The 26,326-nt window shown below is 37.6% G+C and overlaps 1 protein-coding gene across 1 annotated transcript in view; it reads left to right on the top strand.

The window, feature by feature from the left end:
* LOC111153247 (S-phase cyclin A associated protein in the ER) overlaps window positions 1-26,326 on the top strand; it is a 491,788-nt gene that overhangs the window by 227,828 nt on the left and 237,634 nt on the right. Inside the window, exons 22-23 of the mRNA XM_022512152.1 lie at window positions 1,507-1,572; window positions 19,477-19,603. Of these exons, the coding sequence (XP_022367860.1) occupies window positions 1,507-1,572; window positions 19,477-19,603 (193 nt within the window). The remainder of the gene's footprint in view (window positions 1-1,506; window positions 1,573-19,476; window positions 19,604-26,326) is intronic.

The following is a 26,326-nucleotide window of genomic DNA, read 5'->3' as shown; positions in this document are numbered from 1 at the left end:
TTCGCTAAGCATAATACCCTCTAGTTCCATCCACATCATCACAAATGGCAAGATTTCATTTCTTTTGATGGCTGCATAGTATTCCATAGTGTGTGTTTGCGTGTGTGTGTGTGTGTGTGTGTGTGTGTGTATCACATCTTCTTTATTCATTCATCTGTTGATGGACATCTAGGTTCTTTCCATAGTTTGGCTATTGTGGACATTGCTGCTATAAACATTCGGGTGTACATGCCTCTTCGGATCACTACATTTGTATCTTTAGGATAAATACCCAGTAGTGTGATTGCTGGGTCATAGGGTAGCTCTTTTTTAACTTTTTAAGAACCTCCATGCTGTTTTCCAGAGTGGTTGCACAAGTCAGGAAATGACAGATGCTGGTGAGGATGCCGAGAAAGGCGAACCCTCCTACACTGTTGGTGGGAAAACAATATATAATTTAATGTTTAACTCTAATGTATTCTTTTGCTCCCATGTTTAACCTGTTCCCTTTTCCTTATTAAAGCTGTTATAGGGACACCTGAGTGGCTCAGAGTGTTAAGCCTCTGCCGTCGGCTCAGGTCATGATCTCAGGGTCCTGGGATCGAGTCCTTCATTGGGCTCTCTGCTTGGCAGGGAGCCTGCTTCCCCCCTCTCTCTGCCTGTCTCTCTGCCTACTTGTGATCTCTTTCTTTCGGTCAAATGAATAAAATATTTTTAAAAAGCTGTTACAATTTGCATCTTTCATGATTTTTTTTGAAGTATTACTTATTTTATCATTGCAGTCTGGTTTGGTATACACATTGTGACTAATTCTCTCATAGGTCACTAGACTAATTCTTTGAGACTAGGATCCTTTGGGTGAGCAGATAAAATTTAAATTAGTATTTTCCTCTTTTTCAAAATTTTGAAAGGAGAAATTTAAAATTAAGTCAATAATAATGGATTGCTATAGTGACACCTATGTTAGATTGATTAACTATTTGATGGCTCTCCCTATTGGTTCAAGTAAGCTGGAGCCTAGTTAGACAGTGGCAGAGAAATGTTATCTCAGATTTTTCCAGACTTTAGGTATTTAGCAAATATAAGTAACAAAAACAGAAGAAGACAAATCTTTGAGTGTGTCGTCATTTCCACGGCCTCTTAAATTATTTCTCATGGTAAATAACTCTTTCTTGTATTCAGTTTTGCATTGTACACCTCTTAAAGCATATGGCTATCTAGTTATTTCAGCTATCTTGTAGAAACTTATATGATTTCCAATTTAATTATCATGATTTTAACATTTCTGAAAAATAAGGCCCATTCTGTAAACTGAGAAATGTTTTTATGAAGCTACTTTTTATCCTATGAGGAAATAACTTATTTTTTAGTCTTTTTTGATAGCATTTATAGTATTTTAAAGACATTCTCGGAAATCAAAGTGTTACACTAGTTTCTAATACTGGGACAGGAAAAACATAGGGATTTAGTTTGTTTTAAAAATTGGCAGCAAAATAACTAATAGTGATACATTTTTTTTCTCTTCAGGGCCAAGGAATATGAGAGTTTAATGGAAACAAAAAATTCTGGATCTGACTCACCTTATAAAGCAAAGTGAGTATATTACTCTGCATTTTACTTCTATTTTACTGATGTCTGCCTTTATAGAAGTTTATCTAAACTTGTATTCCTGTGACCCTAAACTTTATATCTGAAGCCTAGAACTTCATTCTTCTAACACAGTGGTGTCCAGCAGGGAACAGTTGTGGCAGGGGACATTTGGCTATGCTTGGGGATACGTGATCACATTTTGATTATCACAGCTGGGAGAAATGGCGCTATTCCTGTCAAGTGCATAGAGACCCGAGGATGCTCTTAAACACTCTTCATCGGGCAAGACTGAAGCAAAGAATTATCTCATCCAAAATGTCAGTAGTGCCCAGGTAGAAAAGTCCTGCTCTTAACAGAATAGATTCTGGCAGCGCTGCGCTGGTTCTTGCTCTGAGGAGGTCTTGTTCAGGACTGTTGCCAGTGCCACTTGATAGATGAAGATTTAGACTCCACCACTGGGTATTAGTTTAACTACACAATAGCTAAACAAAACCACCATCATTTTGCTTCTCTCAAATATATTACCAGTAGAGGTGCAGTGAGGAAGGTACTCAAAAACACTGCTGATGGGACTGCAGGTTAATGTAGTCTTATTGAAAGGCAACATGAATCCAGAACTTAGAATCTACTTTAGGCTGCTGAGGGAAGTAATGCAAAGTGTACCTGAACATTTATGTACAAAGATTAACTACTTTAATATTACTCCTCATAGTGATAAATTCAAGAAAGAACTTAACTGCCATAAATTGAAGGATGTCTATAACCAGTGGTTAGTGTAGATATGCTATAGCACTTTGATGCTGCAGTTATTTACATTTAAAACAGAAATATTGTTGCCTGTGAGAAATGAGATAACCTATCAGAAAATTACTTTTATTAATTATTGTTTTGAAACTATTAGTCATTGCCATTCTAAAAGAAAAAAATTTGTAAAATAGTAAAGAAGTTAACAAAACTATCAAGATTATGATGATACTGCATATCTGAAAAACCCAAGAGAATAAAGTGAAAAACTAGTAGAAATTAGAGAATCAATTCAGTAAGGTGGCTGATCACCAAATTAATGTGATAATATTAATAATAGGTAATTTTTAATGAACCTTTGCCTCATTCCAGGCTCTTTACCTGTGTTGACTCTTTTATTTCTAACAATAACTCAATAAATTTCATTAGGGACGCTAAGCCTTACAGAGAGTGAGTAACTTGCCTCGAGGTTATGCTGCATCTAGTCTACAAAAGTAGTATTTTCTTTTCTTATAATCAGGAAATATAAACATCATTTACAATAGCAATAAAAAATAAACTAAAAATAAACTTAAGAAACGCAAAGTCTCCATAAAAATTAAAAACCTTAAAATCCTAACAAAGGGTATTAAAAAGGACTTAAATAATGGAAAGACAAATTATACTCTTGGATAGAAAACATGGTATAGTAAATTCTGTAAATTCTCCTACAAATGAAACGTAACCTGAATAAAATAACTACCTTTTAAAAAATAGAATCATTGGAGGGAGTCAAGATGGCGGAGAAGTAGCAGGCTGAGACTAGTTCAGGTAGCGGGAGATCAGCTAGATAGCTTATCTAAAGATTGCAAACACCTACAAATCCAATGGGAGATCGAAGAGAAGAAGAACAGCAATTCTAGAAACAGAAAATCAACCACTTTCTGAAAGGTAGGACTGACGGAGAAGTGAATCCAAAGCGACGGGAAGATAGACCGCGGGGGGAGGGGCCGGCTCCCGGCAAGCGGCGGAGCAACGGAGCACAAAATCAGGACTTTTAAAAGTCTGTTCCGCTAAGGGACATCGCTCCAGAGGCTTAACCGGGGTGAAGCCCACGCAGGGTCAGCATGGCCTCAGGTCCCGCAGGGTCACAGAAGGATCGGGGGTGTCTGAGTGTCACAGAGCTTACGGGTATTAGAACGGGGAAGCCGGATACAGAGACAGAGCCGAGGAGTAAGCTCTAATCTCGGGGTTACCTTGAACCGGTCGCAGGCTCGGTCAGCTTGGAGCGCGGCCGGAGGCCAGGGTGACGGGAGTAATTGGGCACTGTTCTCTGAGGGTGCACTGAGGAGTGGGGCCCCGGGCTCTTGGCTCCTCCGGGCCGGAGACCGGGAGGCCACCATCTTCATTCCCGCCCTCCGGAATTCTACGGAAAGCGCTCAGGGAACAAAAGCTCCCGAAAGCAAACCCGAGCGGATTACTCAGACCGCCCCGGGTAAGGGCTGTGCAACTCCGCTTGGGGCAAAGACTCTTAAGAATCACTACAACAGGCCCCTCCCCAAGAAGATCAACAAGAAACCCAGCCAGGACCAAGTTCACCTACCAAGGACAGCAGTTTCAATACCAAGGAGAGCAGCGGAATTCCAGAGGAGGAGAAAGCAAAGCACGGAACTCATGGCTTTCTCCCAATGATTCTTTAGGCTTGCAGTTAATTTAATTTTTTTTTCTTTTTCAATTTTTTTTCTTCTTCTGCTAAATTTTTTTAACTTTTACCCTTTTCTTTTTTAACGTTTTTTAACTAGTTCATCTAATATATATATATGTTTTTTTCCTTTTTATATTTTTTCTTTATTGGTTTTCTTTTTTTAATTGTTTCTCTTTTTTTTTTTCTTTTTTTTCTTTCTGAACCTCTTTTTATCCCCTTCCCCCCCCTCACGATTTGGGATCTCTTCTGATTTGGCTAAAGCATATTTTCCTGGGGTTGTTGCCACCCTTTTAGTATTTTACTTGCTCCTTCATATACTCTTCTCTGGACAAAATGACAAGGCGGAAAAATTCACCACAAAAAAAAGAACAAGAGGCAGTACCGAAGGCTAGGGACCTAATCAATACAGACATAGGTAATATGTCAGATCTAGAGTTCAGAATGACAATTCTCAAGGTTCTAGCCGGGCTTGAAAAAGGCATGGAAGATATTAGAGAAACCCTCTCGGGAGATATAAAAGCCCTTTCTGGAGAAATAAAAGAACTAAAATCTAACCAAGTAGAAATCAAAATGCTATTAATGAGGTGCAATAAAAAATGGAGGCTCTCACTGCTAGGATAAATGAGGCAGAAGAAAGAATTAGCGATATAGAAGACCAAATGACAGAGAATAAAGAAGCTGAGCAAAAGAGGGACAAACAGCTACTGGACCACGAGGGGAGAATTCGAGAGATAAGTGACACCATAAGACGAAACAACATTAGAATAATTGGGATTCCAGAAGAAGAGGAAACAGAGAGGGGAGCAGAAGGTATATTGGAGAGAATTATTGGAGAGAATTTCCCCAATATGGCAAAGGGAACAAGCATCAAAATCCAGGAGGTTCAGAGAACCCCCCTCAAAATCAATAAGAATAGGTCCACACCCCGTCACCTAATAGTAAAATTTACAAGTCTTAGTGACAAAGAGAAGATCCTGAAAGCAGCCCGGGAAAAGAAGTCTGTAATGTACAATGGTAAAAATATTAGATTGGCAGCAGACTTATCCACAGAGACCTGGCAGGCCAGAAAGAGCTGGCATGATATATTCAGAGTACTAAACGAGAAAAACATGCAGCCAAGAATACTATATCCAGCTAGGCTATCATTGAAAATAGAAGGAGAGATTAAAAGCTTCCAGGACAAACAAAAACTGAAAGAATTTGCAAACACCAAACCAGCTCTACAGGAAATATTGAAAGGGGTCCTCTAAGCAAAGAGAGACCCTAAAAGTAGTAGATCAGAAAGGAACAGAGACAATATACAATAACAGTCACCTTACGGGCAATACAATGGCACTAAATTCATATCTCTCAAGAGTTACCCTGAATGTTAATGGGCTAAATGCCCCAATCAAAAGACACAGGGTATCAGAATGGATAAAAAAACAAAACCCATCTATATGTTGCCTACAAGAAACTCATCTTAAACCTGAAGACACCTCCAGATTTAAAGTGAGGGGGTGGAAAAGAATTTACCATGCTAATGGACATCAGAAAAAAGCAGGAGTGGCAATCCTTATATCAGATCAATTAGATTTTAAGCCAAAGACTATAATAAGAGATGAGGAAGGACACTATATCATACTCAAAGGAACTGTCCAACAAGAAGATCTAACAATTTTAAATATCTATGCCCCTAACATGGGAGCAGCCAACTATATAAACCAATTAATAACAAAATCAAAGAAACACATCGACAATAATACAATAATCGTAGGGGACTTTAACACTCCCCTCACTGAAATGGACAGATCATCCAAGCAAAAGATCAACAAGGAAATCAAGGCCTTAAATGACACACTGGACCAGATGGACATCACAGATATATTCAGAACATTTCATCCCAAAGCAACAGAATACACATTCTTCTCTAGTGCACATGGAACATTCTCCAGAATAGATCATATTCTCGGTCCTAAATCAGGTCTCAACCGTTATCAAAAGATTGGAATCATTCCCTGCATATTTTCAGACCACAATGCTCTGAAGCTAGAACTCAATCACAAGAGGAAATTTGGAAAGAACCCAAATACATGGAGACTAAACAGCATCCTTCTAAAGAATGAATGGGTCAACCAGGAAATTAAAGAAGAATTGAAAAAATTCATGGAAACAAATGATAATGAAAACACAACGGTTCAAAATCTGTGGGACACAACAAAGGCAGTCCTGAGAGGAAAATATATAGCGGTACAAGCCTTTCTCAAGAAACAAGAAAGGTCTCAGGTACACAACCTAACCCTACACCTAAAAGAGCTGGAGAAAGAACAAGAAAGAAACCCTAAACCCAGCAGGAGAAGAGAAATCATAAAGATCAGAGCAGAAATCAATGAAATAGAAACCAAAAAAACAATAGAACAAATCAACGAAACTAGGAGCTGGTTCTTTGAAAGAATTAACAAGATCGATAAACCCCTGGCCAGACTTATCAAAAAGAAAAGAGAAAGGACCCAAATAAATAAAATCATGAATGAAAGAGGAGAGATCACAACTAACACCAAAGAAATACAGACAATTATAAGAACGTACTATGAGCAACTCTACGCCAACAAATTTGACAATCTGGAAGAAATGGATGCATTCCTAGAGACATATAAACTACCACAACTGAACCAGGAAGAAATAGAAAGCCTGAACAGACCCATAACCAGTAAGGAGATTGAAACAGTCATCAAAAATCTCCAAACAAACAAAAGCCCAGGGCTAGACGGCTTCCCGGGGGAATTCTACCAAACATTTAAAGAAGAACTAATTCCTATTCTCCTGAAACTGTTCCAAAAAATAGAAATGGAAGGAAAACTTCCAAACTCATTTTATGAGGCCAGCATCACCTTGATCCCAAAACCAGACAAGGATCCCATCAAAAAAGAGAACTACAGACCAATATCCTTGATGAACACAGATGCAAAAATTCTCGCCAAAATACTAGCCAATAGGATTCAACAGTACATTAAAAGGATTATTCACCACGACCAAGTGGGATTTATTCCAGGGCTGCAAGGTTGGTTCAACATCCGCAAATCAATCAATGTGATACAACACATTAATAAAAGAAAGAACAAGAACCATATGATACTCTCCATAGATGCTGAAAAAGCATTTGACAAAGTACAGCATCCCTTCCTGATCAAAACTCTTCAAAGTGTAGGGATAGAGGGCACATACCTCAATAACATCAAAGCCATCTATGAAAAACCCACCGCAAATATCATTCTCAATGGAGAAAAACTGAAAGCTTTTCCGCTAAGGTCAGGAACACGGCAGGGATGTCCGTTATCACCACTGCTATTCAACATAGTACTAGAAGTCCTAGCCTCAGCAATCAGACAACAAAAGGAAATTAAAGGCATCCAAATCGGCAAAGAAGAAGTCAAACTATCACTCTCTGCAGATGATATGATACTATATGTGGAAAACCCAAAAGACTCCACTCCATAACTGCTAGAACTTGTACAGGAATTCAGTAAAGTGTCAGGATATAAAATCAATGCCCAGAAATCAGTTGCATTTCTCTACACCAACAACAAGACAGAAGAAAGAGAAATTAAGGAGTCAATCCCATTTACAATTGCACCCAAAACTATAAGATACCTAGGAATAAACCTAACCAAAGAGACTAAGAATCTATACACAGAAAACTATAAAGTACTCATGAAAGAAATTGAGGAAGACACAAAGAAATGGAAAAATGTTCCATGCTCCTGGATTGGAAGAATAAATATTGTGAAAATGTCTATGCTACCTAAAGCAGTCTACACATTTAATGCAATTCCTATCAAAGTACCACCCATTTTTTTCAAAGAAATGGAACAAATAATCCTAAAATTTATATGGAACCAGAAAAGACCTCGAATAGCCAAAGCAATATTGAAAAAGAAAGCCAAAGTTGGTGGCATCACAATTCCGGACTTCAAGCTCTATTACAAAGCTGTCATCATCAAGACAGCATGGTACTGGCACAAAAACAGACACATAGATCAATGGAACAGAATAGAGAGCCCAGAAATAGACCCTCAACTCTATGGTCAACTAATCTTCGACAAAGCAGGAAAGAATGTCCAATGGAAAAAAGACAGCCTCTTCAGTAAATGGTGTTGGGAAAATTGGACAGCCACCTGCAGAAAAATGAAATTGGATCATTTCCTTACACCACACACGAAAATAGACTCAAAATGGATGAAGGACCTCAGTGTGAGAAAGGAATCCATCAAAATCCTTGAGGAGAACACAGGCAGCAACCTCTTCGACCTCAGCCGCAGCAACATCTTCCTAGGAACATCGCCAAAGACAAGGGAAGCAAGGGCAAAAATGAACTATTGGGATTTTATCAAGATCAAAAGCTTTTGCACAGCAAAGGAAACAGTTAACAAAACCAAAAGACAACTGACAGAATGGGAGAAGATATTTGCAAACGACATATCAGATAAAGGGCTAGTGTCCAAAATCTATAAAGAACTTAGCAAACTCAACACCCAAAGAACAAATAATCCAATCAAGAAATGGGCAGAGGACATGAACAGACATTTCTGCAAAGAAGACATCCAGATGGCCAACAGACACATGAAAAAGTGCTCCACATCACTCGGCATCAGGGAAATACAAATCAAAACCACAATGAGATATCACCTCACACCAGTCAGAATGGCTAAAATTAACAAGTCAGGAAATGACAGATGCTGGCGAGGATGTGGAGAAAGGAGAACCCTCCTACACTGTTGGTGGGAATGCAAGCTGGTGCAACCACTCTGGAAAACAGCATGGAGTTTCCTCAAAATGCTGAAAATAGAACTACCCTATGACCCAGCAATTGCACTGCTGGGTATTTACCCTAAAGATACAAACGTAGTGATCCGAAGGGGCACGTGCACCCGAATGTTTATAGCAGCAATGTCTACAATAGCCAAACTATGGAAAGAACCTAGATGTCCATCAACAGACGAATGGATAAAGAAGATGTGGTATATATACACAATGGAATACTATGCAGCCATCAAAAGAAATGAAATCTTGCCATTTGCGACGACGTGGATGGAACTAGAGGGTATCATGCTTAGCGAAATAAGTCAATCGGAGAAAGACAACTATCATATGATCTCCCTGATATGAGGGAGAGGAGATGCAACATGGGGGGTTAAGGGGGTAGGAGAAGAGTAAATGAAACAAGATGGGATTGGGAGGGAGACAAACCATAAGTAACTCTTAATCTCACAAAACAAACTGAGGGTTGATGGGGGAGGGGGGGTTGGGAGGGGGGGGGTGGGATTATGGACATTGGGGAGGGTATGTGCTATGGTGAGTGCTGTGAAGTGTGTTAACTTGGTGATTCACAGACCTGTACCCCTGGGGATAAAAATATATGTTTATAAAAAATAAAAATTAAAAAAAAAACTAGAAACATAGATAATTAGTAGCTTTAACTTGAGAATATCAGTAAAAGAAGAAATAGATCCATTAGCAATTTCATAAATGTTGATACTTCTAATGTCAAATATAATCATTTGTTTGTTTAAAAAATAGAATCATTTTATTTTATTTTATTAATATTTTTTATTTATTTTATTTGACAGAGATCACAAGTAGGCAGAGAGGCAGGCAGAGAGAGAGAGAGGGAGGAGGAAGCAGGCTCCTTGCCGAGCAGAGAGCCCGATGCGGGGCTTGATCCCAGGACCCTGGGATCATGACCTGAGCCAAAGGCAGAGGCTTTAACCCACTGAGCCACCCAGGTGCCCCCCAAAAATAGAATCATTTTAAAGAATGTATGGAAAAATAAAAGAATTTCTAGGAAAAAATGTAAAAGAAGGATGAGGTAGGTCTGTGCTAACAGATATTTAATAATATTTTGATGGTACCTATGTAGTTAAAATAATTTAGCATCAGCACATTAATAAAAATGTAAATTGGTGGAAGCAGTTTTTAAAAACAATCTAGAAATAGATTCAAATATTTGAGTAAATTTAATATATGATGGTGGTATAGTGTTTACAAAGATAGTCAGAAGAAGTTGAGCCGTTCCTGGAGGCATGCCCCTATGCAATATAATATAACTTTGCCACTATTCCATCAAGAGGTGAACTCTGTTTCCTTTAATCTTGAATTCGTTCTGGCCTTTTGTCTTGTTCTGACTACTATGGAAGCAATAGGTGATAACAAGACTTGGCCATAGAGGTCATGATCCTTCTACTTTTAACCTCACTTTCTTGTTCTGCCGTGATTGCCCTGTAAGGAAGCCTGGGTCAGCCCTCTTGAAGATAAAGCATCACTTAATCATGGTGATAATCCTTTTAATATGCTGTTGAATTCATTTTGTTTGTTCTGTTGAAGATTTTTAAATTAATGTTCATATGGGATATCAAGTCTTAGTAAGCCTTTGCTTATGTTACTTTGCTTATGTCCCATTGGCCAAAATAAGTCATTTCACCAAGTCCAGAGTCACTGTAGGAGACTGTACAAGTCTTGGATAGCAAGACAATTCAAGGGGAGCCTTTACTCAACAGTCTATTACAGAACTTTCTCTGGATTCGCCTAACTGGCTACTCTTTTTCCAGTATCTTTTGCTTGGTTCTTTCTTGTCTCCTTGTCTTCCAACATCCGCATGCCTTTGTCTTGAGAATTCAAATGCAGAATTATTCCCTTGGCCATCTTACTCAGTTTTATAACGTTAAACATTTAGTCACTGATGGATTTTAAATATATGACACCACCCCAGTCCTCTCCTCAGAGCTCCAGACTCATATATCCAGCTTCCTGCTTAGTATTTCCATAGATAACCCACCCACAGGGGGTTCAGGTAGACCCCTCCTGAAATTTTCTCCCAAACCTTACCCCTTATATTTTTTGTTCTTCTTTAGGAAATGGTAAGTCCATCCTTTGAGATTAAAATCTTTAAAGTCATCCTCTCTTTTCATTTCATTTTTGGTCCATCAACAAATTCTTTTGGCTCCATCTTTAAAATATATTCAGAATCTGACCACTATTCATTATCTTCATAGTAACTACTGTAGTCTAACCTATCATCATCTCTCATCTGGGTTATTGTAGTAGCCTCCTAATTAGTCTTAAACTGGTTCTGCTTTTCCTTACTACAGTCTATAGGCCACTGGGCAACCTGGATGTTCCTTTAAATTATAAACCTAGAAAAGAATGTCAGTAGCTATTGCAGTATAATTTTGCAGTGTCTCCAAATCCTCACATGGAAACAAAATAAGTAGTTAAAACCAAAAACTCATGGCAGCATTTACAAAAAAACCCACATTACCAGATAGCTCCAAGAAATCAAAAAAACAAGTAAATCCAAACAGCCACAAGACTTGCATGGCATTTACATCAGTGTGAAAGAAAGCAAACAGAAACAACTGAGATAACATTTGTAAAGAAAGGAAAAGAACCCCCAAATAACTAATGTTTTCACTGCAAAGTATAGGGAACCAATTTGACAAAAGCACATGAATCACATTTTCGTATTTTATTATGTTCAGTTAGCTACTGAACATGTTTTGGATGTAGTGTCCAGTGATTCATTAGTTACGTATAACACACAGTGCACATAACAACACATGCCCTCCTTATTCCTTACACCATACACAAAGATATAAACTCAAAATGGTTGAAAGACATCAATGTGAGACAGAAATCTATCAAAATTCTAGAGGAGAACATAGGCAGTAATCTATTTGATATCAGCCATAGCAACTTCTTTCAAGACACATCTCGAAAGACAAGGGAAACAAAAGCAAAAATGAACTTTTAGGATTTCATCAAGATAAAAATGTTCTGCACAGCAAAGGAAACAGTCAACAAAACTAAGAGGCAACCCACAGAATGGGGGAAGATATTTGCAAATGACATTACAGATAAAGGGCTGGTATCCAAGATCTGTAAAAAACTTACCAAACTCAACACTCAAAAAAAAAAAAAAAAAAAAAAAGTCAAAAAATGGGCAGAAGACATGAACAAACACTTCTCCAAAGAAGACATACAAATGGCTAACAGACACATGTAAAAATGTTCCACATCACTAGCTGTCAGGGAATTACAAATGAAAACCACAATGAGACACCACCTTACACCAGTTAGAATAGCAAAATTAACAAGACAGGGAACAACAAATGTTGGTGAGGATGTGGAGAAAGGGGAACCCTCTTCCATTGTTGGTGGGAATGCAAGCTGATACAGCCACTCTGGAAAACAGCATGGAGGTTCCTCAGAAAGTTGAAAATAGAGCTACCCTATGACCCGGCAATTGCACTACTAGGTATTTACCCCAAAGATACAGATATAGTGAAAAGAAGGGGCACTTGCACCCCAGTGTTCATAGCAGCAACATCCATAATAGCCAAACCGTGGAAGAAGCCAAGATGCCCTTCAACAGATGAATGGATAAAGAAGATGTGGTCCAGTGTCTGCAAAGAAGACATCCACATGGCCAACAGACACATGAAAAAGTGCTCAACATCACTCGGCCTCAGGAAAATACAAATCAAAACCACAGTGAGATACCACCTCACACCAATCAGAATAGCTAATATTAACCTGTCAGGAAGCAACAGGTGTTGGTGAGGATGCAGAGAAAGGGGATTCCTCCTACATTGTTAGTGGGAATGCAAACTAATGCAGTCACTCTGGAAGAAAGTATGGAGATTCCTCAGATAGTTAAAAATAGAGCTACCCTACGGCCCAGCAATCGCATACTGGGTATTTACCCTAAGGATACAAATGTAGTGATCCAAAGAGGCACATGTACCTGAATGTTTATAGCAGCAATAGCCAAACTATGGAAAAAACCTAGATGTCCATCAACAGATGAATGATGAAGATGTGGTATACACACACACACACACACACACACGTGTGTGTGTGTGTGTGTGTGTGTGTGTGTGTGTGTGTGTGTGTATAATACTGTGCAGCCATCAAAACCCCTGAAATCCTTCCATTTGCAATGATGTGGGTGGAACTAGAGGGTATTAGGCTAGGTGAAATAAGTCAGTCAGAGAAAGACAATTATCATAGAATCTCTCTTATGTGAGGAATTTAAGAGGCAGGGTGAGGGATTGTTGGGGGAAAGGAGGGAAAAAATGAAACAAGATGGGACCGAGGAGGGGGCCATACCATAAGAGACTCTTAATCTCAGGAAACAAACTGAGGGTTGCTGGAGGTATGGTGGGGCGGGGGGAGGGATAGGGTGGCTGGGTGATGGACATTGGGGAGGGTATGTGCTATGGTGAATGCTGTGAATTGTGTAAGACTGATGAATCACAGACCTGTACCCCTGAAACAAATAATACATTATATGTTAATAAAAATAAAAACAGAAGATATGAACACTTTTCCAGTGAAGACATACAAATGGCTATCAGACACATGAAAAAATGTTCATCATCACTAGCCATCAGGGAGATTCAAATTAAAACCACATTGAGATATCACCTTACACCAGTTAGAATGGCCAAAATTAGCAAGACAGGAAACAACATGTGTTGGAGGGCATGTGGAGAAAGGGGAACCCTCTTAACTGTTGGTGGGAATGCAAGTTGGGGCAGCCTCTTTGGAGAACAGTGTGGCGATTCCTCAAGAAATTAAAAATAGAACTTCCCTATGACCCTGCAATTGCACTACTGGGTATTTACCCCAAAGATACAGATGTAGTGAAAAGAAGGGCCATCTGTACCCCAATGTTTATAGCAGCAATGGCCATGGTCACCAAACTGTGGAGAGAACCAAGATGCCCTTCAATGGATGAATGGATAAGGAAGATGTGGTCCATATACACTATGGAGTATTATGCCTCCATCAGAAAGGATGAATACCCAACCTTTGTAGCAACATGGACGGGACTGGAAGAGATTATGCTGAGTGAAATAAGTCAAGCAGAGAGAGTCAATTATCATATAGTTTCACTTATTTGTGGAGCATAACAAATAGCATGGGAGACATGGGAAGTTAGGAGAAGGGAGTTGGGGGAAATTGGAAGGGGAGGTGAACCATGAGAGACTATGGACTCTGAAAAACAATCTGAAGGGCTTGAAGAGGTGGGGGGGTGGGAGGTTGGGGGAACCAGGTGGTGGGTGTTAGAGAGGGCGCGGATTGCATGGAGCACTGGGTGTGGTACAAAAAGCAATGAATACTGTTATGCTGAAAATAAATTAAAAAAATGATTAAAAAAAAATAAAAAAAAAGTCTCAAAGACTGCCAGTGTTTTTTAAAAGGAATCAGTAGCCAACTTAAAAGTTTTATACTGGACAAAGATAGGAGAATTGAGCTTCCAAAAGTAAAATTATTGTAACTATTGGTAACCTGATAGTAGATGAATTGTTTCCTTATTAAATTATTGTAACTAATAAATGAAAATTATTCTTTTATTCCTCCTCCAGTTACCCCTCCCCTTTCCAGAAAAATTTAATCCTGAAGTCATTAGATGAGAGAACTGAAGCAGCCATCTGCACCAGGGAGATGTCTGGAGGTAGCAGTGGCACAGTGAGGGATGGCAGACCCTGAGTTGACTGAGGTGGACAGTCATGCAGGAGTAAGAGGGGTGGCCAGATATGGAGGGTCAGAGCACAGCCAGAGCAAGGGGACTTCTATGTGAGATGGGCACCACAGCCTGGTGTGGTGAGTCAGAGCAGAATGAGGACAGCCCCTCTGTGGATGGGCATCTGGCACAATCTGTCAGAGCCCAAATAAAGAGGGAAGTCTGACAAAGTCTGAGAAAGCATTACCACCCAGACTGGGGAGTCAGAGCCCAAGGAGACATAATAGCATACATATAGAAACAAAGATGGGAGGCACCTGGGTGCCTCATTCAGTTAAGCACCAGCCTTAGACTCAGGTCATGATCTTGGAGTCCTGGGATCTAGTCCCATGTCAGGCTCCCTTCTTAGCAGGAAGTCTGCTTCTCCCTTGACCCTTCCCCTGCTCATCCCCCCCCCCCAAAATAAATAAATAAAATCTTGAAAGAAAGAAAGAGAGAGAGAGAAAGAAAGGAAGGAAGAAAAAGGAAGAAAGAAAGGAAGGGTGGGTGGATGGGTGATAAATTACATGTAGGGAATTGCTCAAATACATAAGATAAAGTTAAGAATGATGAAGATTGCTCGCTGTTGGAGAAGAGTTACAAATATCCAGGGACAATAGAAAGACCCTGTAGCAAATTGGAATTATAGGTATTGGTTTTAATTATATTTTCCAATATATAGAAATAGAAATATATATCTATATAGAAATATAGATGTAAATATGTAGGGATATATATGATATATATTTTAAATATTTATTTATAAAATAATATACAGGTTTCCTAGCTCTTTCCACTGAGAGCGAGGGCCTGGGAATAGCAACATCCCGACAGCAGTGAGCACATCAAGTACACCCATGTAAGTGAAGGCAAGATGGTTCCTTAAAAGGGATAGATGGGGGGCGCCTGGGTGGCTCAGTGGGTTAAAGCCTCTGCCTTCGGCTCAGGTCATGATCCCAGCGTCCTGGGATCGAGCCCTGCATCAGGCTCTCTGCTCTGTGGAGAGCCTGCTTCCTCCTCTCTCTGCCTGCCTCCCTGCCTGCTTGTGATCTCTCTCTCTCTCTCTCTCTCTCTCTCTGTCAAATAAATAAATAAATCTTTAAAAAAGGGGGGGGATAGATGGGTTCTTTTTCTACAAGGGATGCTGGCAGGTAAAAATGAAAGGTGTGCAATGTAGGAGGCAGTGTATGTACACGGATTTTTTTCATCTTACGTAGAGATTTCTTAGGCTCTTATATTTCGAAATAAAGCCTTCACCATATTACTTCAAAATAGAAGGGGAACCAATTGCCCTGAATTTAGACTTTGTACCTTTCAAATCGAGAAAGTGAAAGAAAAAAATGTTAATGTGTTCATATCTTCCTGTCCATCGTACTAAAGAGCAACATTTCCTAAAGTGGGCCCAATCTCCTTACCTTTTTCAAATCATCCCGGTGATCTTATGAACTGACCAAAATTTGACTGTGATACAGATTAGGGCTTCTTACAGAAATTTATTTACATTTCACATTTACCAATGACACAGTTGAAGTTGGAGTTGTTGTGGGAATTAATGTTTTAGTTTTGAGAAGAAAGTATTTGACCTTACAACATTCTTCACAAAGCTATTTATCTGACAGATAATATTCATGTTCTAGGCTAGGAGTTACAAAGCCTCTACTTTTTCTTTTCAGGCTAGAAAATTTTTCTGCCAGAAGTAACTCAGATAACAATTTCCGTACTAAAAACTGCACCCTCTAAACAGCTTCTTTTCTTCCCCTATAGGGAAAATATACTTTTCAGGGCCTAAGTCCTGACAGTCTGTAATTACTCATAGTATGAATCAAAATCTGATGGTTTTCTCCTTGAGAGGGGCTATATTATTTGTGGTACTTCTGTGGAGGCAGGGAATGAAACAGAGTTTTATCTCATGTTACCAAAGCATCCCCTTGATTTGGCATTCTTCCTTGAAGGGTAGGTTCATATGAATCCCAGATTTGATTTACCTCAGGGTGAAATACAAGCCTCTTGTATTCTGTGAATTAAAATGGTCCTTTTGCCTCCCTAAATACCCCTGGTTTTCAGTGGAATGTGACCATTCTTGGTAAGAATACTGCTAGATTCATATGCATCCATGGCTATGGCTGGATATTTAGTTACATGGTGTGCAGGCTTTATTCAGCCAAAAGCTGAAGTGGCTACTTATCTATCACACGATAAAGTTCGCTGCCAATATTCCTCAACATGATAAGGTCAGTAACTTTAATCGGATGGGACTCCAGCCCATATTCGATTGAAAGGGAAAAGAAGTATGTTGTTCTTATTCTATTTCTGTGTTTTTTATATTCCCTTTTTCCTTTTGTTGGATTGAGACCTTCTGTCAATGAATGGTAATAATAGTTGACCATTTATTGAATGTCTACTTTACTCCTGAATGGTGTTAGGTACATTACATTAATTACTTTCAATCTTTAAAAGATGTTAGGTACAAAAAATAATAATAATAATTTAAAAAATTAAAAAAATTAAAGATAAAGATGTTAGGTACATTACATTAATTACTTTCAATCTTCAAAAGCTCTGAAAGGGGGAAATATATATATATTTACATGTAATATAAATATGTATTATTCTATGGTATTGTTTGTGAATAAAATGTCCTTATTGAATTGATTAATATGGTTTGGATACAAAAGCATGAGATTTGAGGACCAAAGGGCTAGTCCTAGTAATAACTTTTACCAGTTGTGAGACCTTGGGAAAGTCATTGAATTTGTCTGAGCCTTTGTTTCTTCATTTTTCAAATGGGAAAAATACTAATGGACATTGTTTTCATAGGATTACATAAAATCATGTACATTAATGTATTTTGTAACCTATGAAGTTATGGATATTATTAAGATTAGAGAAGAAATTTTTTCTTAGTACACTAATCATTAAGCATCTTTTGAGTGCATTTATGTTAACATATTAGGTGCTGTGGTTAGGCAGTGAACAGGTAGACAGGAGCCCTCTTTCATGCAGTTAAGACTGTGCTTCTGCACTGTTCAATAAAATAGCTTCTAGCCACAAGTGGGCATTTAAATTGTTAAGTTTAAATACAACATAAGGGTCACCTGGGTGATTCATTTGGTTAAACATCTGACTCTTGATTTAGGCCTAGATAATGATCTCGGGGTTGTGAGATCAAGCCCCTGCAAGGGGCTCTGTGCTGAGCATGAAGTCTGCTTAAGATTCTCTCTCTGCAAAAAAAAAAAAAGATTCTCTCTCTGCCCTTCACCACCCCCAATCCCCGCTTGCACACTCTCTCATAAATATACATACATGCATACATACGTACAACTTAAAATTTAGCTCCTCAGTGATACTAACTATACTTCAGGTGCATAATGGCCACATTTGCCTTGCAGCCACCATAGTGGGCAGTACAGATACAGAACATTCCCATCATTGCTAAAAGTTCTGTTGCAAACCTCTCCATGGGAAAGACTTGTGATGAGTGATTTAAAGGACTAGTCAAATCAGAAAAAGCAATGTCTGAGCTGAAAACTCAGGGATAAGTAGAAATTTTCTAGATAATGTGGAGTTGAGGAAAGCGTTTCAGAAGGAATGAAAGAAGAGTGTTTGCAAAGACACTGAAGAGGAAGAAGAGGGTGATTTTGATAGAAGGACTTCATGTACACAGATTCTGTGTGGCAGGATTAGCCCTACATAGGAGGAATTAGTCTTCCTTGATTGTAATAGGAGAAGCAAAGGAGGGTATGGCTGAAATGCAGATAGGTTTGTAGATTTTGTGGCAGAAAGTGAGGATTTTCCTGTTCCAGTAGTTCCATTTTCATTCTAAGTGTAAGATCTTTTTTTGAAAACAAGAGGGGAAAGGAAATGATGGAGATTTGAAGAGAATGGATAATGTATGAAGCAAGTCTTTGTGAAGAGTGGGAGAGTGAGGATGCTAAATGGATTCACTAAGATCCTGAATATGTGGTCATACCAAGATCAGAGAAGGAAAAGGCTGGCAGATGTTCATTATCCAGCCAACTAAATTAATACATCAAGACACTGAGAATGGTGCCTACAGAAAGAGTTAAACATTAGTGACTATTACCACTGCTGGGGTTTGGCTAGTAGGAGTAACAAACAGAACAGCAGAGAGGGAATATAGCATGCTTGCCATAAAGTGACTATAATGATGGCCTACAGAATCTATCATAGGTAAAAATGGAAGTGAGACAACAGGGGAGTGATGTATAGGGGAGAAGTGGAGAGGTCTGGGAGTGTGTCTGGTGAATATCTGTTGGTGGACTACTTAAGCAAGTAAGTGGAAAGGAGAGGATTGCTCAGAATGAGGTATATGAAACAGAAGAAGGAAGGGCTACAAAGAAATATTACACATACTTCACTCACGAAAGAATCCCACAGTCTAAGTAATGTGTGTTATTTCCTGGTGAAAAGCAAATAATTGCTCTGTTGCCTAAGTAAATGACATTATCAGTGGCAGGCAATCCCCAAATGGCTTGTAAACTGAAACATGGGGAGTTTGACATTTTGAGAGTTTACAATGCTTACAACATGATATCCAAGTCTACCTTGCAGATTTAAATCAAAATATGGAAACCCAGAGTTTCTTATACTCATTTTCTCTGCCTGCATACTCTCACCTTCTCCCCATCTATAGTTCTGTTCTAGTTAAGTGTCACACAGAAACTGATGGTAGCTGTTGTTCTAGCTAATCTACTGTCCTCTAGTTCTATTTTGTGCCGTGAGGACTAGGTCAATATTCATGAATTTAAGTAATATCAGCCTAAGGAGTGGTTTGTTTGTTCCTCCTCAGAGCTGTTCTGTGAAGCAGTTTCTAATACAATAATGAAAGTAACTTTTGTTTCAAAACATTCAGGAAAATGAAATAATTATAGTCTAATTCATTAAAGTCATTCTTCCCTTTCATTTTATTTTGAAGGCTTCAGCGATTAGCTAAAGATCTTCTAAAACAACTACAAGTACAAGACAGTGGCTCATGGGCAAACAATAAAGTTTCTGCTTTAGATCGGACCCTAGGCGAGATCACTAGAATTTTGGAAAAAAAGGTATGTAACTAATCTTTTGCCTTGCTTGACCTTAATATTTGTGGTTCTTTCTCACTATGACAGGGCATACATAGGACTATAAGGCTGACTCTCATTTATGCATTTCGTCTGTGTTTCCAAAACCTGGTCAACCACTGGTCAATGTTTTTTTTTTCCTTTCATTAATTAAACTGATGTTGTTTTCAGTCATTTTAATTGAAATCCTCCATAGCAAAAATATGATCATTGGGTCAATCATATTTTTCCCCATACAAACAAAAACAAAATTATTTTAAATGGAATCACAGTAATGAAAGTATACAATTTTATGGCAGAAAATATAAAACTTTGAATTATAGAACTCATGATTCACAACCAGATTTCTACAAAGCACCAATTTCCTTACAGTTGCCAACAGAAAATTTGGCAGTTTTCTATAGTGACTTAGAGACAGTAAATGTTCTTGTGATAGTTAAAAAATTCTTAATGATTTCTAAAGTATTTACTACTCAATATAGAAAATTTTCAATGCACAAAGAATTCAACTCCCTATAGTACCCACTGTTGACATTTTATTGTATTTTCTTCTTACTTTTTATTGTACATTTCTCACATAATTTTATCTGGCTGATTTTATCATAAATTTTTTCTCATGTCTTTAAAAATTCCTTGTAGCCAAATGAACATATCACAATTTATGCAATTTATATCACTTAGTTGGTTTCTAATTTTTCCATTTGGTGTAATTGCCGTCTTTTTTTATTACCTGCAATTTTTTTTTGGTTTTTGTTTTCTGGGTTTAAATGTATAATACTTGAGATACACAAAAGAATGGAGTGATAAAAATAACCTAAATATAATGAACAGCTGTGAATTCACCACCCAACTTAAAAATTAGACTATTCCCAGTATACCTGTGGTTCCTAGTGTGATTCTTCCACCCCCATTCCCATCGCTGCTCCCTTTGAAGGAAATACTATACAGTATTAAAGGGATATCTTTTCTTTGTTTTTTAATAGCCTTTTTCTTTATCACATTTATAAATGTATTACATAATATATTATTTAGTTTTGCTTATATTTGACCTTTATAAAATATCATACTGTAGACTTCTATGATTTTTTCAATCAAAATTATAATTCTAAGTTTTATTTAGGCTTATAAATGTAGCTGTTTTTCATTTATTTTCTCTATTGTGAGTGAGTACTTCATTGTGTTAATAATATAGTTTTTAAATCCATTTTCCTGACACAGACATTGTTTTCCAGAATTGAATTCAGTCAGAGTTGAATGTGTATCAGTTTGTGTTTGAGAGAGAGAAAGGAAACTGAACAGTTAGAGACAGTGCTGCTCAAGCATTCTTGTATCAGAGCAAATGAACAAATTTCTCCAAAGTGGGGAGTCTCAGACTTTAGTCTACATCAGAATCATTAGGACTTGATAAAACACAGCCCACCTTGGGTTTCTGATTCATTAGTTCTGCAGTGGGTCCTAAGAATTTGTATTTCACAGGTGACACTGATGCTGCTGGTCTAGGCATCATATTTTGAGAATCATTACTCTTGTCTAGGGCATACACCTCAGGGGTGGAATTACTGGATTCTCAGGCATATTCACAAGATGGTGTTCAGCTGCATTTTGGCGTCAGACTGTACAGTCCTCTGTAGGAACTGAGAGCAGCATATTCACTGAGGCATTGTAGCAGAGCCACAAAGAGTCAGTTCTGTGGAACACATCCCTTTCAGAGTGTCAGAGTTCAGAAACTGGTAATTGTCAGACATGTGCTAGATGGGAGTGTTTGGAGATTTGATATACCTTGGAAAAAATCTCTATTTTAAAAATTAGCACCGATTATTTTTATAAAGGGTACTTATACTTTGAACTAAAAGGGATTTACTCGAAGATACCACTATGTGCACCTTATCTCATGAATATTGTTTTAGATTGAAGTAATCAGAGAATTTTTGAGGAAAAAGTAAAATGATCTGTATAAGAAAGGTATTCAGTATGAAAATCTAAGTAAAGTTATTTCATTCACAAAGGGGCAATTTACTGGAATACCACTGATTCCTTATAATTTTGGGGAGAAAAATGTAGTCTGGCTCCTGATCTAAATGGTCTGTGTCAGAAGCCTTGCTGTAAAGCTGTCCTCAGAGTATACACTGCAGGACCACCTGAGAGTCTAAACTTACCTACAGTAAGATCCTTTTGCTCTTTTTATAACTAAAATCCCTTTTACCTAGCCAAGACAGACTCACTTTATGTGAAATTCTGTTCATAGAGTTATACTGACATTTCAGTGTAATTCAGCTGATATTTATGATTTCAGTTTAGGAATTGTAAATAACCATTCGTTTTTGTTTGGAAAACTGCCTGGAGTAAGAAAATCATTAGAGCCAAAGCCAAGTACCCAGTGAAGGAATTGAAGACAACCTAGAAGTGACAAGGGTAGGCCTGGTAGAACTTGGGCAAGCACTCCCTGAGGAATGGTGAGAGATGAATCTTGAGGTCTTCATCTTCTTAATTGAGATCTCAACACACTGATGCTTTTTGTTAATGTTTTGATACAGTTTTCCTTAGATACTTCTTCTGGAATTCTGAGAACTCCTTTAGAGATAGCAGGTTAAACTTTGTGATGCACAAAAACACTCTTGTAACGAAAGATCAGGGAACTGAGGAAACCTGCCTATTAGTACTTACCATTTGTGTCAGGTCCCTTCTTACTTTTCAGGTTCTCTGATTCTGTTGAGAATTAAAAAGCCTGTAAGCTGTGTTGCATATGTTACAGTTTTTAACAAACTCCACCCAATTCTGCAAGAAATAACGATGGTCTAGGGTACTTGCACCAACTCTACCAACAAAAACATCTAAAAATACTGGTTTTTCTGTCCCATTTTTATGCCTCTTTATTTGTTTCTCTTGACTAACTGCAATGGCTAGCACCTCCATTACAGTGTTGGGTAGAAGTGGTAAGAAGAGACATCATTGTGTTACTCTGGTCTTAGGGAGATAGTGTTGAGTATTTCAAATTTAGGCATCTTATCAGCTATAGGTCTTCCTTAGATGCTGTTCATCACATTGACAAATTGGCTTGAGTTTGTATTTGTATCATGAATGGTTGGCAAATTGTGTTAAATACTTGTTTAACATTATAACCTAATTAAATGATTAAAAAATACTGGGAAAAATTTTAAAGTAGCTTTCTTAAAAACATCAAATTGCTAAGAAAAAATTGAAGAATTACTGGGTCAAAAAAAAAAAAAGAATTTAGGAAGTTGTATTCAGTTATAACTGAATCCCCCAAGAGTTATGATTTGCAAGCCTCATGGGGTAGGGAAGAAAAGTAAAAGCTTAAGGGCTGCCTAAAGTATGACATCTAATAGGTTTTCTGTTTACAGAGATAAGACCACCATAACCTATTCTGTGATATAATCATGAATCCACTTACCTCATTCTTAGAGACTGCAAAGAAAGTGCTATGGCATAGTGTAGGAGTTATAACTATAATCCAGCCCTGGAGTAGACTTTCAGCCCAAACTCATATCACCTGTATCATTTCAAATGGTGAATTGAATTTGAAGTAGTCCCAGATTGACTAGTGGTATCCCTAGATACTTGGCAGAAGGAAATGCAAGTCCTCACTTAAAGAAGACACCTTTAATCCTGGGCCTTAGATCATTTCTGTCAAATAATTTTACAAGAACAGATAGCCACAGCCCAAAAAAAGGGTGTGCAAAAGTAAATAAATCATTATGAGTTATAACAAGTAGAAACTAGAATTTCAAGTCTTTGTAAATACCAGTTACAGATTATAAAACTATGATTTTTTATCTTCTAAGGAAATAAAAGGATTGAAAATATCTACACATATGGACAGAGTATGTAAATCAGAATAGTTCTACTGATGCCAATTAATAAAGCTAGACAAAATATAAACTGGAACTGAATTGTTAACAAAGTGGTAAAGAATTACTGGGCTGAGGGGGGCACCTGGGTGGCTCAGTGGTTAAGCCTCTGCCTTCGGCTCAGGTCATGATCTCAGGGTCCTGGGATCGAGTCCCACATCGGGCTCTCTGCTCTGCAGGGAGCCTGCTTCCTCCTCTCTCTCTCTGCTTGCCTCTCTGCCCACTTGTGATCTCTCTCTGTCAAATGAATAAAATCTTTAAAAAAAAAAAAAAAAAAAGAATTACTGGGCTGAGATCTGGAAACAAGGCATTTTGGGGCTGGGTACAATTGGTGATCCAAAAGAAGTGGATAAGAAGCTGAGTAATATTTTTGACATTATTGCAAAATTGGTGGATTAAAAGTGTTGTAGTCTAGGACTGTCAAGGGTAGATTGGAAGTATGCCAGTCATTGCACGGACCACAGCTTAACTTCAGATCATCTGGGTGGCTGAAAAAAAAAAAAAAAAAAAAAAAAAAGAAAAGAAAAAAGAAAAAAAAAACAGTTGTTGGAAAAAAAAAAAGTCATCTTGGATTGCTAATACCTCCAGGTGCCTAACAGAAGCAAATGGGAAATCTACTGTGAAGAAAGATAATATCAACCAAAGTCTCAATTATTTTGACAAAATAAGTTTCAAATACTGTGTCTGACAGAGAAAGGTAGTTAACCATGTAAAGGGGCAAGATAACATGCATAAAAATCACTGGGAACAGACCAATGGGGGCTATGCTTGCTATGTTCAAGGATGTAAGTATTAACCATTTTTAAAAAGGTATAGCACATTTGAAAGAAAATAGAAATTCAAGAACTGAACGTTTTGGTAATCAAAATTAAGAAAACTATACATCATGTAACAGCAAAATAAACCCACTGAAGAGAAAATAACTATATTCTAAGTCCTAAGACTAAAACATGGAGAGAATATATGAAAAATACAGAAAAGAATAGAAGCATATCAAATATAGTGAGGTTTTTAATTTATGTATAATTATTCAGGAAGAGAGGAGAGAAAAGGGCAGAAACAGCACCTGAAGTGATTCTTTCTAAAACTTTCTACAACTTTACAAATCAACCCAGAGATTCAAGAAACCCAGTGAAGCCCAAACAGTGAAAATAAAAAAGAAATCTACACCTATGTTTATAGCAGCAATGGCCACAGTTGCCAAACTGTGGAAAGAACCAAGATGCCCTTCAACGGACGAATGGATAAGGAAGATGTGGTCCATATACACTATGGAGTATTATGCCTCCATCAGAAAGGATGAATACCCAACTTTTGTAGCAACATAGACGGGACTGGAGGAGATTATGCTGAGTGAAATAAGTCAAGCAGAGAGAGTCAATTATCATATAGTTTCACTTATTTGTGGAGCATAACAAATAGCATGGAGGACATGGGGAGTTAGGAGAAGGGAGTTGGGGGAAATTGGAAGGGGAGGTGAACCATGAGAGACTATGGACTCTGAAAAACAACCTGAGGGTTTTGAAGGAGTGGGGGGTGGGAGGTTGGGGGAGCCAGGTGGTGGGTATTAAGGAGGGCACGTATTGCATGGAGCACTGGGTATGGTGCAAAAACAATGAATTCTGTTACGCTGAAAAGAAATTAAAAAAAAAAAAAAAAGAAATCTACACCTAAACACATCATCATGAAACTGGAGGAAATCAAATTATAAACCAATCTCATTCATGAACTTAGATTCAAAATTCCTTAACAAATTTTTGGCAAACAAAATCTTGCAATGTATACAAAGAATAGTATATCATAACAAAATTGGAATTATTCAAGGTATTCAAGTTGGTTTAATACTGGAAAGTCAGAGTTTATCATATTAATAGATGAAAAGAGAAAAAGATGTGAGCATCTCAAAAGACCCAGCAGAAGCATTTGATAAGTTCAGCATCAAATCAATTCATCATTGTAAACAAGGAATAGAATACAATTTCCTTAACTCACAGATTGTATCTAAAATAAAAATGTAGCTAATTTCATGAACTAGTAAGTTTAAAAAGTCTACTAGGATACAACCTTAGTATATAAAAGTCAATCTTGCAAAAAAAAATCTATCTTATTTATATCATCAACAAAATATTAAGTATCTGGAGTAAATAAATCATGTTCATGGATTGGAACCCTCACTATAGTAATATACCTTTTCACCACAAATTGATATGTAGATTTAGTGCATTTGGAATGAAAATTCTTTATATTGTGCAATTGAAACTTTATTTTCTGGAAATTGAAATGCAGATTCTAAAATTAAAATACACAATTTCAAAGAACTAATAATGGCCAAGACACTGTTGAAAACTAATAATATGGGAGGATTTGCTCTACCAGGTATCAAAACTTACTATAAAGTTGCAGTAGTTAAAATAATGTATTGTTGGAGCAAAGAAGGCAGAAACGAAAAATGGAACATACTTAATTAAATTCATATATAGTATGCTTAATGAACAATGTGAGGCAGTTTTTTATGTATATATAGAAAAAGGAAACATGATAAAACATTAGGGGAAAATATGGTCCCTTTTGTAAATGTTGCTATAATGATTGAATATCCTTAACTCTTTTAAAAATAAAACTTGACCCCACCTTACATCATAATCAAAAGATTAAGTTCAGATGGACCTAAATGTGAAAAGTAAAAACAACCTTTTAGGCGATAACAAAGAATATTTTAACTTTGGGGTTTTGCTAGAACAGAAAAAGGGCACGAGAAATTAGCTATATAGGGAAGTGAAATTTTAGTTAAAAATCTGGTATCAAAAGATACCAGAAAAACAGCTAAAAGACAATATGA

This window comes from Enhydra lutris, unplaced genomic scaffold (assembly GCF_002288905.1).
Source record: "Enhydra lutris kenyoni isolate GAN:26980312 unplaced genomic scaffold, ASM228890v2 scaffoldscaffold31, whole genome shotgun sequence".
NCBI classification, from domain to species: domain Eukaryota; kingdom Metazoa; phylum Chordata; class Mammalia; order Carnivora; family Mustelidae; genus Enhydra; species Enhydra lutris.
This window is presented reverse-complemented; position numbering and strand designations above follow the sequence as displayed.